Source organism: Eptesicus fuscus, chromosome 17, assembly GCF_027574615.1.
Source record: "Eptesicus fuscus isolate TK198812 chromosome 17, DD_ASM_mEF_20220401, whole genome shotgun sequence".
NCBI lineage: Eukaryota > Metazoa > Chordata > Mammalia > Chiroptera > Vespertilionidae > Eptesicus > Eptesicus fuscus.
In genome coordinates this window covers 44,743,324-44,759,686 of record NC_072489.1, presented here as the reverse complement: position 1 = coordinate 44,759,686, position 16,363 = coordinate 44,743,324, and the positions used below count along the sequence as shown (strand labels likewise).

The 16,363-nt window shown below is 36.2% G+C and overlaps 1 protein-coding gene across 7 annotated transcripts in view; it reads left to right on the top strand.

Moving 5' to 3' along the window:
- NT5C2 (5'-nucleotidase, cytosolic II) overlaps positions 1 to 16,363 on the top strand; it is an 86,081-nt gene that overhangs the window by 22,542 nt on the left and 47,176 nt on the right. For 5 of the 7 annotated variants that reach the window (XM_054729306.1, XM_054729302.1, XM_054729305.1 and 2 more), the window contains exon 2: positions 355 to 474. In XM_054729306.1, coding sequence (XP_054585281.1) covers positions 374 to 474 — 101 coding nt within the window. In that variant the 5' untranslated portion in view covers positions 355 to 373. Of the gene's footprint in view, positions 1 to 354; positions 475 to 6,143; positions 6,166 to 6,192; positions 6,326 to 16,363 lie in introns of those variants that run through there. The other 2 variants (XM_054729307.1, XM_054729303.1) reach the window with 2 other exon arrangements.

Genomic DNA, 16,363 nt, shown 5'->3' with positions numbered 1-16,363 from the left:
AGGGTTAAGTATTTTGGTGCTCCTGCAGTGGGTGCATAAATGTTTACCAGAGTTATATCCTCTTGTTGTATTGATCCCTTTAATATTATGAAGTGACCTTCCTTATCTCTTGTTATGGCATTCACTTTGAGGTCTCTTTTGTGCAAGGAGGCAGCCAATACGTTTCTCTCTCTCTCTCTCTCTCTCTCTCTCTCTCTTTCCCCCTCCTCCCCTCCCTTCCACTCTAAAAATCAATGGAAAAAATATCCCCAAGTGAGGATTAACAAAAAATAAATTAAAAAAATATGTATGTATTTTTAAAAATCAGGTATCAATATTAAGCTTCTAAATTACAATACTAATTTTCTTTTCTAGAATTCAGCATACAATTAAAATGACAACCTCCTGGAGTGATCGGTTACAGAATGCAGCAGATCTGCCTGCTAACATGGATAAACATGCCCTGAAAAAGTATCGGCGAGAAGCCTATCATCGGTAAGTATTTTGTCTATTTAATCCTCAAAACAGCTTTATAAAGTGGACACATATTATCTTTATTTTAGAGATGATGAAATAAATGTTCAGAGAAGTTAGGTAATTTATCCTAGATTATATAGCAAATTTATGGCTCAAGTCTATTCTAGTCTAGACTTTTAATCCGTACTACACCATACTGCTGCTGCTGCCTTTCTTTTTAAATTTCTCACTGCTACTTATTACTAAAAAATAAAAGTTCTTAATAGCAGTCTTCAGCTGCTAGAAAATTGCACCTTAATGGGAATGAAATTCTTAATAGACATTTACCACAAACTGATTATAATTTTTAAATAGATTTTTAAAATTGTGTCTATTGGCTACTGTGTGTTATATGAATGTGGTTAATTCTGGGTATTAGCAATCTTTCTTATATTGATTTAAATACAAAATTTTCTCCAAATTATTTTTCCTTTAAATGTTTAAAATGCATTTTCAATTTATTTGCCACTTTTTTTTTTAAATATATTTTATTGATTTTTTACAGAGAGAAAGGGAGAGGGGATAGAGAGTTAGAAACATCGATGAGAGAGATACATCGACCAGCTGCCTCCTGCACATCCCCCACCGGGAACGTGCCCGCAACCAATGTACATGCCCTTGACTGTAATCGAACCTGGGACCTTTCAGTCCGCAGACCGACACTCTATCCACTGAGCCAAACCGGTTTCGGCTATTTGCCACTTTTAATGCACCCATTTAAATGACTGCTCCTGCTTAAATCTGGTGGGGAACCTCTGGCCCACAGGTCATATAAGGCCTGCAAAATCATTTGATCTGGCCCTGCCAAGGCATTAGGGGCCAGTTAATTAAATGTTTGACCAAATATAGCAAGCTAATTTTTAAGTTCATAATTTTATATGGCCCTTGAATGATGTTATAAATATCCATGTGGCCCACCCATGAGCTAAATCTTATGTAACTAAGATACTTGGAAGTAGACACTACATTTAGAAATCATTTGTTTTTATTTTTATTTTTATTTTTATTTATTTATTTATTTTAAAATATATATTTTATTGATTTTCTACAGAGAGGAAGAGAGAGGGACAGAGAGCCAGAAACATCGATGAGAGAGAAACATCGATCAGCTGCCCCCCGCACACCCCCCACCGGGGACGCGCCCGCAACCAAGGCACACGCCCCTGACCGGAACCGAACCTGGGACCCTTGAGTCCGCAAGCCGACGCTCTATCCACTGAGCCAAACCGGCCTCGGCAGAAATCATTTGTTTTTAGACAAAAATTAGAATTTTATGCTTTCTGTGAATTTGTAGGATAGAAAGATCTAGGCCCTTCTAGAACTATCTCTACTTCCCATTTTAAGGAAAACCAGGAATAAGTAGAAATGCCTGGTGCTAAAAAGTAGTGCTAAAAAGTTGTATGGGAACTTTAGAAAGTCTACAGTTCGTAATTACTTAATCTGTTTTGGGGCTAGAGGAAATATTACTTTTAAAATCTTGCTGGAAAAATGTCTAAAATAGTTTATACAGGTAACTTAAAATAATTCTGACCCAAAAAAAGAATTCTGATTCCATTCTTCTCTGTGTACAAAGCTTGGTCAGAATTAGGTAACATTTTGGTATTTCAGAAGAATTAATATATATATATATACATTACATATATACATATATACATACATACATACACACACACACACACACACACAAACACACACTAGAGGCCCGGTGCACGAAATTCGTGCATGGGGGGCGGGGCGCGGGGGGTTCCTCTCAGCCCAGCTTGCACCCTCTCCAATCTGGGACTCCTCTGGGGATGTCCCAGGGATCGGGCCTAAACCGGCAGTCGGACATCCCTCTCACAATCTGGGACCGCTGGCTTCTAACTGCTCACCTGCCTGTCTGCCTGATCACCCCTAACCACCTCTGCCTGCTGGCCTGATTGCCCCTAACTGCCCCCCTGCTGGCCTGGTCGCCCCTAACTGCCCTCCCCCCCCGGCTGGCCTGGTTGCTCCTTACTGCCCCCCCACCGGCCTGATTGCCCCCAACTGCACCCCCTGTCGGCCTGGTCACCCCACGCAGCCTGCTGTTCAGTCGTCACTGTGAGGGTGTCCCAACCAATTTGCATATTACTCTTTATTAGTATAGATAATTAATATATGTATATAATATATTTTTATTGACTTTAGAGAGGAAGAGAGAGAGAGAGAGAGAGAAACATCAATGATGAGAGAGAATCATTGATCAAGCCCACAACCTGGAATGTGCCCTGACCGGGAATTGAACCGTGACCTCCTGATTCATACGTTGATGCTCAACCACTGATCCATGCGGCCAGAGCAAGAATTAATATTTTGAACACAATAGTTATTTGATATTGAATGATTTGAAAGTTAATTATTGTATCAATAGTTGGTTTTTAAAGTAGACTGGTGACATTTGTCTGATGGTAGGTCACTCACTGTGTAGCTTTTTATAAATTTTATTTACAATAATATTAACGTTTACATTATAAAATATGTAATACAAAGACAAATATTGTATTACTTTTATTATGTAATAATCATTTGAAAACTATTATATCAAGAGATAGTTAAAGATAAAAAATTAACAACTTTCAAAAGCAAAAAGTTTTATATTCAAATCAATTAATTATGATATAGACAAACTTTGATCACTTTTCGTGATAACCTTCTTCCCAACCTGTGTCACATTCTTGGAAGGATGCAAATGGTGAACTTTGGACCTCCCCAAAATGTGCTAATTTTTGTACTCTCAGTTTAAAACGTGTACTGCCTTTTCAAATTCCAAGTAATCTCTTCTGCTGTTTGTTTTTACTTATGTTCATTGGGAATGCTCATAACTTCTACATTCTTGGTTTGGTTTGGTCAGAGAGGTTTTCTGCTTTCTCACCATTCAAAACAATTTTAAGTACTTGTTGAATGGGTTGAACAATAGCTTCATTCAGTGGAAGCCATCCTTCTACATTATCTTCATCCAACAAATACTTATATTTCACCTACGCCTAGAGCTCAAGAATGTGGGCTGACAACAAATCTCTGTCTTAACAAGGCCGAGAAGCTCCAGTCCATCCCACTATAGGCAGTATGCTTATTTACTTTGTTTTATGGTCACCAGTGTTCTGTTTTGATCATTTAGTGGTGTAAATCTACCAGAGAAAGAAAAATAAGCCATATTTATACTAGTGGTATGCTTCAGGAACCAAAAAATTTACATAGTTTTAATAATCAAGATCTACAGGAAATGCACACAACAGATTTTATCTACTTGAAAAATGTAAATGTCTGATGAGAGTCAGATACAGAGTATATTTATGATACATTGGACGTAGGAACATTAGTGACAGTGACAAGGTACAAGGTTATGACACTGTTTATGAAATTAGTTATAAGCAGTTAAAAATAAGAAAACAGTTTGAGTCAGAGTCAGAAGTGTAGGGTTCAGGTTTTGTGATATTGTGATCTCAGGGAGGCCAATTTGGTTTCTTCATCTGTAAACAGATGGCATTAAAAACTCTATGCTCAATAATGTTTGTTGCAAATTAATAATTGCTTACTTGGGATCTCATGATCTACAACTACATGTTAGAGTCTTGAATCAACTGATCTATAAGTGAAACAAATGGGCTGAGCATTTACTGAACAGACTCCCAGCAGGTCGTGATTTCAGTCCTCCACGACAATTCTCTGATGTTTGTTTATTCAAAGGAAACAAGGTATTTCGTAACAAATTGATCTAACTCTATCAAGCAGAAATATCTGCTGATTGTGTAGCATTTCTAGATGATAGGCTGCTGTTATTCCTTAAACCTGAATAAGTAGAAACATTTCAGGTTCCCATCAAGGTAAATAAAGACTCAAAACCAACCAGTGATACTCATGATTCTCTGCAATGTGTGAGACATGTTGCTAGATATGCATGGGATTTAAAGTGTAAAACAGAGTTGATGTGTATGTATATAAATAAAACACATAACTTGCCTTTGGGAGAGATTTATATGGAGAGATGTGTTTTATACTTTCTGTTCAGTGGAAACAAGGGTTAGAATTATGCAATGAAGAGAGATCATTTGGTAAACATCAAGTGTCCTCATTGTGTTTGATGTCATAGAGCTGAGTGTACTTCTGACTCATTTGGAATGATATTTCCTGGAAGATTTTAGACAGGCTCAACACCCAACATTCTTCATGTAGTTGAATGCAATTTTAAATAATAGAAATAGAAAAAGCATCTTCATGGGTTTTAGATCATTTAAAACATTTTTCTTTTATTAAAGTAAAGTATACACACCATAAAGTTTATCATTTTCACTGTTTTAAAGTGTTCACTGGTATTAAATACATTCACATTGTGCAGTCGTCACCACCATCCATCTCTGTAACTGTTTTCATCTTTAAAATTGGAACTCTATACCTATCCCATATAATAAAAGGCTAATATGCAAATTGACCAAACGACAGAACGACCGGTTGCTGTGACGAGCACTGACCACCAGGGGGCAGACACTCAACGCAGGAGTTGCCCCCTGGTGGTCAGTCGGACTTTCCCCAAGAGCTCCTAGTCTGTGAGAGGGCGCAGGCTGGGCTGAAGGGATGCGCGCGGCCCTCCCCCCGCCCCCCCGCCGAGTGCACACATTTTGTGCACCAGGCCTCTAGTTAAACAATAACTCCTCATTCTACCCTTCATCTAGCCCCTGGTAAACATCCATCATTATACTTTGTCTTTATGATTTTGACTATTCTAAGTACCTCATATAAGTGGAATCATAAAGAGTGTTTGTCTTTTTGTGACTGGCTAATTTCACTTAGTATACTGTTCTCAAGGTTCATTCATTGTAGCATATTGCAAAATTTCCTTTTAATATAAAAAATTGGGTTTTTGAACTCAAAGTATTTGCTTTTATTAAAAATTTTAAATAGAAACCATTTAGAAGACATTTATTTTAGTTTTGTAGTTAAGTCAATTTGTACTGTATTCTGTTTTCAGGACATTTTATTAAAGACATTTATTGGAGATGGTAATTATTTATCATTGGCTAAATTAGGCAGACCATTCTGATCATTTGTCATAAACTGTACATTGTATGTGATATCTAGAATTCACTTTTAGAAGCGGAATACTTTATTTATTATTTTAAAAATATTTTTATTGATTTTGGAGGGGAACGGAGGGGGGGGGGGAGAGAGAGAGAGAGAGAGAGAGAGAGAGAGAGAGAGAGAGAAAGAAAGAAAGAAAACATCAATGATGAGAGAGAATCATTGATCGGCTGCCTCCTGCACGCTCCCTACTGGGGATTGAGCCTGCAACCCAGGCATGTGCCCTGACCGGGAATTGAACCATGACCTCCAGGTTCCTAGGTCAACGCTCAACTACTGAGCCACTCTGGCCTGTCGAAGCTGAATACTTTTAGTTAAATAAATGATTATCTAACTTCTAGCTTTTTCCTGCTTAATATTAGTCTTCTAAATTTCAATATGGAAATGATGGTCATATGTCATGATTAAGAAATTATTCTTTAGTATGTATGACTGTTCTTCCATTTCCTTATTATGATTGTTGAGTCTTCTAGGCTGAAGATAATCATCAGGCCAAACCCTTCATTGAAATTTGTTTTGCTCTATGGTCAGAAGATAGGCTGAACTGCTCAGATGTTACAGTGGCTTGAAGAGGGGGTAGGTTAGATAAATATCTCTTAAACAGTTCCTTGTTTAACACCTAGATTCTAATAGTGAGCAGTACAGATCAGAATTTGTGTTTACCAAATCCAGGAATGGAGCAATTACATTTTTCATCTGCTTTCCACATTGACTGTGCCCAGGATGCTGAAGTCAGGTATTTGATTTTGCTCTTGTAAAGTTTGGATGATTACAGTACAGAAGAATTTCTGTAAGTGTGTTGGCTCTTTGTGAAAACAGCGTATGAATTCAGCAGTGGTTTTTATTATCTTGAACTGAAATTTGATAGTAATTTGGCTTGTGAGTTTTTCGTTTACTAGTCTTTTGCCTTATTTTAAAAGGAATTGCATTTACTTTATATTTAAAGTTCTTTGTATATTTATCTGAAATTATTTTTAAATTGAAATTTAGGCCTCCAAAGCCATACCAGTCTTTATTTAAACCTGTTGAATAATAGTTTCTTCTCCAATAATAAGTAAGTTTATTGTATATGTTTCAGGAATAAAAAGGAATTTGTGTAGTTGCATAAAAATTATTTTGTAGAACCTGTAGCTTGACACACTAGTAGAATTAGAAATGTCGATGATTTTTTTTTACTTCAAATTAAAAGCCAGGATTAGATTTTATGCAGAGAGGGACTGCCAGTTTGATAAATTGTATTTCTCTCTTAACTGCTTACCGATATATATGCATGTCATTCAGCTTATTGTGTTATAGATCAAGCTTAATTAACCTGCCATTTTAGTATAGGTTCAAATACTCAAATGGGTAAGTTGGTAAAATTTCAGTAGCCATTTTATAAATTGGAAAATCACACGGGAAATACAGGTTCTCAGGATTAACAAGGAGCCATGTTTCTTAAATAATGTACAAATGGCATATATCTTGTCAGAATAAGAATAAAGTAGAGTTATCAGAACTATGTTACAAAAATCTTTTTTTGTTAGTATAGCAACCTTATGCATTGATTAATGTTTCACATTTCTAGGGCAGCGATTTTCAACCTTTTTTCATCTCATGGCACACATAAATTAATTACTAACATTCTGAGGCACACCAAAAAATATACTATGTTTTTTGCTGACCTGACAAAAAAAAAGAGTATAATTTGATGATGGGTGTGTCATTTTTTAAACTTAACAATCTAAGGGAAAAGAGGTCGGTGCCCCTGACTAAATAGTCAAGTATTGCATATTTAAAGAATTTTTGCAGCACACGGGTTTGAAAATTGCTGTTCTAGGGAGAGACAGATAGGATTCAAGGACTAGTAAGATATTTTTAGATTATTTCATCCAAAAATTTCATTTATAGAATACTAATAAGAAAGAATGAACTATAAATACAGACAGCTTTGATGTATCTCAAGAAAATTATGCTGAGCTAATAAAGCCAATCTCAAAAGGTTATACATTGTATGATTTCATGTTTATAATATTCTTGAAATGATAAGATTGAGAACAGAGTAGTGGCTGCTAGGGGTTAGGAGTTGTGGCGATAGTACTTTATAGAATACAAAATTCTCCAAACTTTGTTGTTCCTAAAACATTTTTAATTTGTCACCACTCCTTCTGTGCTTCTTCCAAGAACACTGTACCTAGAAGTAAAATGAAAAGTGGTGGTGGCAGCAAGGAAGAGAAAGAATAAAAGATAACAGATCTTTGACTTAATGAAATCCTGTAATAAATTCAGGTTGAGGAAATGTTCTTCATATTTGCATAGCCTATTTCACCTTCAGGGACTCTTTTGTATGGCTTCTTTTATTCACTGTAATGCCTGAGAAATAGATTCATCCATGTTTTGTGTGTATCAGTAATTTCTTCTTTTTTATTACTGTGTGGTATTCCATTGTATTAGTATACCACGGTTTATTGTTTTTCTGTTGATGGACCTTTGCCCTTTTTAGCTATTAATTATAAAGCTATTATAGACTTAGAAAATATTTCTAAAACCCACATCTGATAAAGGACTTGTATTCAGAATTTATAAAGAACTTTTAAATTTTAACAATATGCCCAATTCTGAATAATAGCTTTGCTGGGTTGAGTAATCTTGGTTGTAGGTTCTTGCTCTTCATCACTTTGAATATTTCCTGCCACTCCCATCTGGCCTGCATAGTTTCTGTTGAGAAATCAGCTGACAATCGTATGGGTGCTCCCTTGTAGGTAATTAACTGTTTTTCTCTTGCTGCTTTTAATATTCTCTCTTTGTCTTTTGCTCTTAACATTTTAATTATGATGTGTCTTGGTGTGGTCCTCTTTGGATTCCTTTTGTTTGGGGTTCTGTGCACTTCCTGGACTTGTAAGTGTATTTCTTTCACCAGGTTGGGGAAGTTTTCTGTCATCATTTCTTCAAATAGGTTTTCAGTATCTTGCTCTCTCTCTTCTTCTGGCACCCCCATTATTCTGATGTTGGTACGCTTGAAGTTGTCCCAGAGGCTCCTTACACTATCTTCAACTTTTTGGATTCTTTTTTCTTTTTGCTTTACCGGTTGGGTGTTTATTACTTCTTTGTATTTCAAATCTTTGACTTGATTCTTGTGTTCCCCTAGTCTGCTGCTGGGTCTCTGTATAATATTTTTTATTTCAGTCAGTGTATGTTTAATTTCTAGTTGGTCCTTTTTCATATCCTCGAGGGTCTCGCTAAATTTATCGGCCTTTTCTAGGAAATTCTTGAAAAACCTTATAACCGTGGTTTTGAACTCTATATCCAGTCGTTTGTTTTCCTCCATTTCTTTTGTTTGTGATCTGTTTCTTTGTCTCCGCATTTTCGCTGCTTCCCTGAGTTGGTAGGGTAGCTTTGTGTGCTAGGTGTCCTATATGGGCCAGTGGCTCGGCCTCCCCAGTTACCTGAGGTGGACACTCTTGGTGCACCCCTTTGTGGACTGTGTGTACAGCCTTGTTGTAGTTAAGTCTTGATTGTTGTTGGTATCACTGGGAGGAATTGACCTCCAGGCCAATTGACTGTGAGGATCAGCTGTGTCTACGCTGGGAGAACTTCTGTCCTGGCAGTCCTCTCTTCGCGCACTTACACGTGTGCACCTCCAGACCTCTGCCTTTCGCAGCTCTCCTGAGTTTCTGCCTGACAGTCCAGAATCCCCCCGTATAAGCCTGGGTCCCCAGGGTCTCACTCGGAACTGGGGTTCAGTGCAGTCAGAACTGGGTCCTGAGGAGACAAAAGCAGTCGGGAGCTTTTGTCTCCTTCCCGCTAGAGAAAGCCAGCCAGGCACTCAGCCGCCCACGCGCGTGTCTCTGTACCTCAGCCTTTTGCAGCTCCTCTGATTCTCCGTGTGCTTTCCTCTTTCCTTCTAGTTGTAGAATTTCCACTCAGCCAGCTTTCCTGTGGTTCTGGATGATGTTCATTTTGTCTTTTAGTTGTAGTTTTGAAATTGTTGTGCGAGGCAGCAGTTTAGGTGTTTACCTATGCCACCATCTTTAGGTAATATTTAAAATATATTTTATTGATTTTTTACAGAGAGGAAGAGAGAGGGATAGAGAGTTAGAAACATCGATGAGAGAGAAACATCGATCAGCTGCCTCTTGCACACCCCCTACTGGGGATGTGCTCACAACCAAGGTACATGCCCTTGACCTGGAATCGAACCTGGGACCCTTGAGTCCGCAGGCCAATGCTCTATCCACTGAGCCAAACCGGTTTTGGCCATCTTTAGGTAATATTTAAAGAGAGAAAGCTTTTTTTTTTTTAATTCACGTAGTATTTTTTTAAGATATGTGTATTTTATTTTTAATTTGAATCACCACTAGGAGGATTTATTTGCCATCTCAGTGTTCTTAGACTTTAGCACACTTGTTTATTTCCTCCCCTATTGCATAATCCCTATGCATTATATTGGTCAGGAGGCAGGAATGTTGCAGATGTTTTTCTTTCAAATCTCAATTTGCTCTGAGATTTGGAATTAACCTTTAAAATGTTCTGGATTTATCCCCCATATGCCAAAGATCTGTAAATTTCTTTTCACGTGAGCTGAAATTTTCAGGGGATTGAGTAACAGATGTTTTCCTTAAAGGCAGTTAATGATCAGAAAAAAACACTTCAGTGTGGAAATACTTTAGGTTCCTCCTGTAATATGATCTGCACATACTTTCTTCTCTTGTGGTTCAATTGTTCATTTTTGAAGGGAGCAAATAACTGGTAATTAAAACATATATCCCGTTGATCCCCCTCTCCCCCCGCCCAGAGTAAACTGAAAATTACTTGGACTGACTAGGGCTGCTCCATTCTGTGAAACTCACATTGTTTGTGTACTGTTGGCGGGCCTCATTAGGGGGTAAATTTGCTTTTTCTGTGTGTTTGCCAGTAACGATTCCTGTCTCTTACCGGAACTTGCCATTTAGATTGTCTCCTTCCTAAACTGGTCAGTCTTAAACAATTTTTGACCATTAGTAGTTTTTCCTGCTCTCCATTTTTTCCCTATTATTCTTAGATTTTCAAACATTTAAAGCTGAGGATATTGGTCACTGAGATATTGCCTGGCTGGGGTTCGGCATTGTGCCCGAATTTGTTGCCTCTCAGGGCCTGAGTTCTCTATGCTTTAACAAATGAGCTACAGTTCTGAAGAGATCAGTGAAGCTTGTTTGTTGATCCTGTATTCTCATCCAGAGGAAGTAGATCTTTGAGAATGTCTAAGGAAGGGTGAGTTTATTATTATTTTTTCCTTATTTTTCTCAGCAAAGAGGTGTTCTAGTCATCTGAGTGAATTGGAAGATTAATAAGTACTGCTTACCAGTTAGAGTGGAAGTAGAGATTGAAAGAAATTCAACTGAAAGCTTACATTGTTAATGTTTCACATGTAATATACTGTAAAGGTACTATTGCTATTTTGAAAAACAGCACTGAGGATGGATAATCTTAATAGGAATTTATTGAGTTTAAACACTGTTTACTCTGTGGTAAATTTATTTTGGTTTATGATAGGAAGTATTTATGAATATTAGAAGCAATCAGTGTCTTACCAAAGAGTTTAGCAAAGAAACGAGTGAAGTTTAAAAATTCAAAGGCATTTCAAAATAAATTGTATCTTCAGAAAATGGTATGAAAGACTGAGTGAAATCAGCCTATGATTTTGCTTCCTTCTGGGCATTGTTGGCAAAAAATAATTTTTTTGGAATCCCCTATTCCTCTTTACAATGTAAAATAGTTCTGATCTGGTTTTTTATTGTTTTAACATTTCTCTTTTGCTGCTGAGTCTGAATTACCGATTTACTTTTGTGGTCCCTATAATAGATAACATGTAGGTTAATGTCTGTATACTGTTGATTATCTCATTTCTAGCCTTCAAGCATACTAAGACTTTCGAGAGACCTTTGATTAAATAGGACATAGATTTCTCAAAAAGACCTTCAAGAACACAATAAAACTTTGATTTTGTGGAAACTCTTAGTTTCTTCCTATTTCTTTGTTCCTTTAGAAATTTTGAAACAATTTCAGTGCTGTGCTTATAATTTTTAAATCAAATTACGTATAGATTATGAACAAAATGAAATTGGCCTACTCTACTGCTACTTTTAGACCTCATTATTGGATAAAGAAAATGAATTATGGCAAACGTAATTATATTATTTTTAGACCACTCATGACATCAGTAGAATTTTGAGGTTTCTTTAAATGTGAAAATTATGAAAGGACTGCCTTTTAGGTTTATATGTTTTCTTACCTTTCCGTATTGGCTACAAATCTGCAGTTGTTAAATGATTTTTACGAAAAAGATGATCACAGATGCTGATATATTTGTTAGTCTTGTACACATAGTTATTTATAAACTTGGTTTATAGATTTAAGAAGAACTATATTTCTAGGTGCAGTCAAAATTCTTGGGAAGTAATTTGTGCTAGTTTTCCCTCTAAGGTAAAGCATATGTTAGAATTGGTTAGTTAGGGATCTATATAAACCAAAGGACATTACTAGTATAAGGGCTGAGATATTGTTTTAGGTTTATTCCAGGGGCCCCTAGGGCAATTCCTATATTGTCTTAATAGGTAATGAACCAAGTGCATTTGAAATGCATGAACACATATATGAAATCATTTAGCTTTTATTCTCCTTTGCTATGTTTAGAAATAAATGGATAAATTTTGTACTTTGGGATGAAAAGAATTTTTATTCTTACAATTTTTGTATATGTGATATTTTGACATGTAGTACAGCTGTCATTGGACATAAATGAAATCTTCTCCTAATAGCAATAGGAAAAGATCGTTATAAGAGTTAAATCACCAAAGATTATATACTGAGCCTTATGTAAACTTATGGTAGTTGAAACAGTGTAGTATTAATATAAGGATAGACTTATGTAGATCATGAAGGGAGTTTATAGACCCACAACTGATTTTCAATGAGGCCAAAGTAATTTCATATAGAAAAAAAAAATCAACATATATTTCAAACCATATAAAAGTAATGTAAAATGGATCATGGGCCTAAATATAAAAGTAAAGTGTAGGCGAAAATCTTTGTGACTTTGAATTAGGTAAAGATTTCTTAGATAATATACATGAAAAGATGAAAGACAAAATTGATAAATGGTTTCATCAAAAATTAAAAAACAAAAATTGCTTTTTGAAAGACACCATTAATAAAACAGACCAGGAAAAACTATTCTCTCTCTCCCTCCCTCCCCCCCCCTTCTCTATATATATATGTATACACACACACACACATATATATATATATCCACACACCTTACAAACTTACATCTAAAATATATGAAGAATTTTTACAATAAAATAAGGCAAATAACCCAGTTTAAAAATGGGCAAAATATTTGAATATATACTTCACATACAAAAAAAGATATGGCCAATAAGTACTTAAATGATGCTCTACATCATTAATCATTAGAGAAATATGAGTTAAAACCTCAATGAGATATTACTCCACCCACTAGAATGACTAAATTAACCAGAACAGCAATTTTCAACTTTTTTTCATCTCCTGGCACTCATAAGCTAATTACTAAAGTCTACGGCACACCAGAAAATATATTTTTGGCTGATCTGACAAAAAATAGTTAAAATTTTAATTCATTCACATCAGACGGCTATTGTGTTGGCTTTTATCATTTTAAAAAAAAAGTATTTTTTTAAATTGATTTCAGAGAGGAAGGGAGAGGGAGAGAGAGATAGAAATATCAGTGATGAGAGAGAATAATCAATGGCTGCCTCCTGCAAACCCCACACTGGAGATAGCCCACAATTCAGGAATGTGCCCTGACTGGGACTCAAAACTGTGACCTCCTGGTTCATAGGTCAGTGCTCAACCACTGAGCCATGCCGGCTGGGTGGCTGTTGTCATTTTTTAATTTGACAATCTTGGGGAAAAGGGGTCAGTGCACCTGACTGAATAGTCAGGTATTGCATGTTTTAAAAATTCTTGCTGAACACTGGTTGAAAATTGCTTAATTAGAATGACTAAAGTGAAAAACACTGACCCGGTGGAATAGCTGGAACTCTCCTGCATTGCTGATGAGAATGCAAAATAGAAAACAGTTTTAGCAATGTCTTTTATTTATTTATTTTTTGTTCATCCTCACCCAAGGATATGTTTCCATTTATTTTTAGGGAGAGTGGGAGAGGGAAAGACAGAGAGAAACATCGATGTGAGAGAAACACATCGATTGGTTGTCTCCTGCATGAGCCCCGACCAAGGCTGGGGCTGGGGAGGAGCCTGCAACCAAGGTATGTGCCCTTGACCGGAATCGAAACCGGGACCTTTTGGTCCACAGGCCGATGCTCTATCCACTGAGTCAAACCGGCCAGGGCAGCAATGTCTTTTAAAATCAAACATAAACTTACCATATGACCTAGTAATTCCATTTTTAGGTATTTGTTTACCCAGGATAAGTGAAAGCCTATGTCCACACAGATTTGTATAGCAGCATTGTTTATAATAGTCAATACTGGAAACAATCCAAAATATCCATTAATTGAATAGAGTAAACAAATTGTGGTATATCCACACAGTGGAATAGTACTTAGAAATAAAATAACTAATTATGGTATATATAACAACACGAATGAATCTCAGATATATTGTGCTAGGAAAAAGGCGCAGGAATCAACTACATGATGTTTCAGGGGTTGGGGAGGCTATTGCAAAAGGACATTAAGAAATGTTTGGGGTTGATTATGATAATTGTTATATCAGTGTATATAATTGCCAAATTTACACTTAAAAATGGGTAAATTTTATTTTAAGTAAATCATACTTCAATCGAATTAGTGGGGAATGAGACGTGAACTGCTCCTTAACTTGCTTATTTAACTTTTTATAAATGAAAAGGTATTCTTAATTCGTATTGAAGAGAATATATTTGGGGAAATACAGGTGCTAAAGGATGAGTAATGCAGGAAAAAATGCACCCTCCTTTCAGTGTCATGATTGAACCCTAGTCCTCTACAGTTGTTAGAATGCCTTTTATTACTAAAACTGCTGTTGTCTTAGGTAAGAGGCCAGAATGAATTTTATCATTTGCTTTTAAATTCTAAATTTTGACTGACCTGTCTTTTTCGTTATAGGCATAGTCAGTAACTTGTTAATTTGTCCTAATGATAACCTGGATAAATCGTATTTTCTTCTCTCATTTTTATCCCACAGAGTTCAGTTTTGAACATTTGCTGCATTTTATAATTTATCCTCTCTACATTGGTTTTTATTTTTTTTTTTAAATGAGGAGAAAAGTGAGTAAGAATTTAGAGGAAAATGAGGGGAAAGGAATTGGAAAAAGATATGTGTTTAATTAGACTGAAGTTTTAGAATAGTAAATTTATTTGCAGAAGTAGTTATCTCTGGTTTCTCCCTTAATTTGTATATTTTTCTTATTTTGTTAGTCCTCTCTTTTATTCCCCACCATCCTATTCTTATTACTGCAGTTTCTTTATTTGAGAATGAAAGTGAAGGGAATATTAATGTCTCTTAAACATTTTTAATGAATCTCCTTAAAGTTTGCTTTAAAATCTTTTATGGAAACATAATATGATCACTACTTTTAAAATGTTTTCACTTTTAAACATCTCTGAAATTGGGCTGCATCTAGCAGTATAACCATCTAAAACCCAGTTCTTCCAGAGAGCATTTTATTTCTTTTAGTCACCTAGGGGGGACAGCATTAACCATCCTAGTAGTGTGAATGCAGACTTACATGGCTCTTGTTCAGATTCTCCGGGAGGTTTTGCCTCTCCCTGACTCGGTGTCAAGGCAGAGATGCACAGATTTTCTCTGTTGCTCCTTCTATGCTGTAAATTTATTTCTTCTTTATCCTCTTATGGATATATCCCTTTGATATTCTAGCTTTATGAGTTTCTGAGTTAATTTATGTTTTATTTTAGAAATGATAATATGCTGCTTGTTCAGACTTTTAAAGCACAGATGCTGTTCTGTTACAATCTGGTAAACCAAATGTATTCTTCTTGAGGTTGTTCCTCAGAGAAAATATTAGGATAAATTAGTAAGCAGTTACTGGCTGGATTTATGAAAATAAAAACTATAATGCTACTAAATAAAATACTTGCTTTTATAATCTAGTCCAAAACTTCTTACTCTGTCTATATATCCATGGTATTTGAACTTTCAATTTTTAGGAATCCATTTCATAAGTTAGAAAGTTCTTACCTATATTTTTTAGATTACCAAGCGTACTTTTTACTGAAGGATGGGGACACTAAGGCAAACTATAGTCTTGCCATTAAGTTTTTAACAACTTAGTTGAAAGATACTTTGCATACCATTCAGTTCACCTTTTTAAAGTGTACATTTTTTGCCTGGCTAGCATGGCTCAGTGGTTGAGCGTAGACCTATGAACCAGGCGGTCATGGTTCGATTCCTGGTAAGGGGCACATGCTCAGGTTGCAGGCTTGATCCCCAGTGTGGGCGGCCGTGCAGGAAGTAGCCGATCAATGATTCTCATCATTGATGTTTCTGTCTCTCTCTCCTTCTCCCTTCTTCTCTGAAATCAATGAAATATATTAAAAAAATAAAGTGTTCATTTTAAAAATATGTATTTTTATTGATTTCAGAAAGGGAGAGAGAGAAAGAAACGAATGATGAGAGAGAATCATTGATCGGCTGCCTCCTGCATGCCCCACACTGTGGATTGAGCCTGCAACCCGGGCATGTGTCCCTGACTGTAATCCAACCGTGACCTCCTGGTTCATAGGTCAATGCTCAACTCCTGAGCCACACC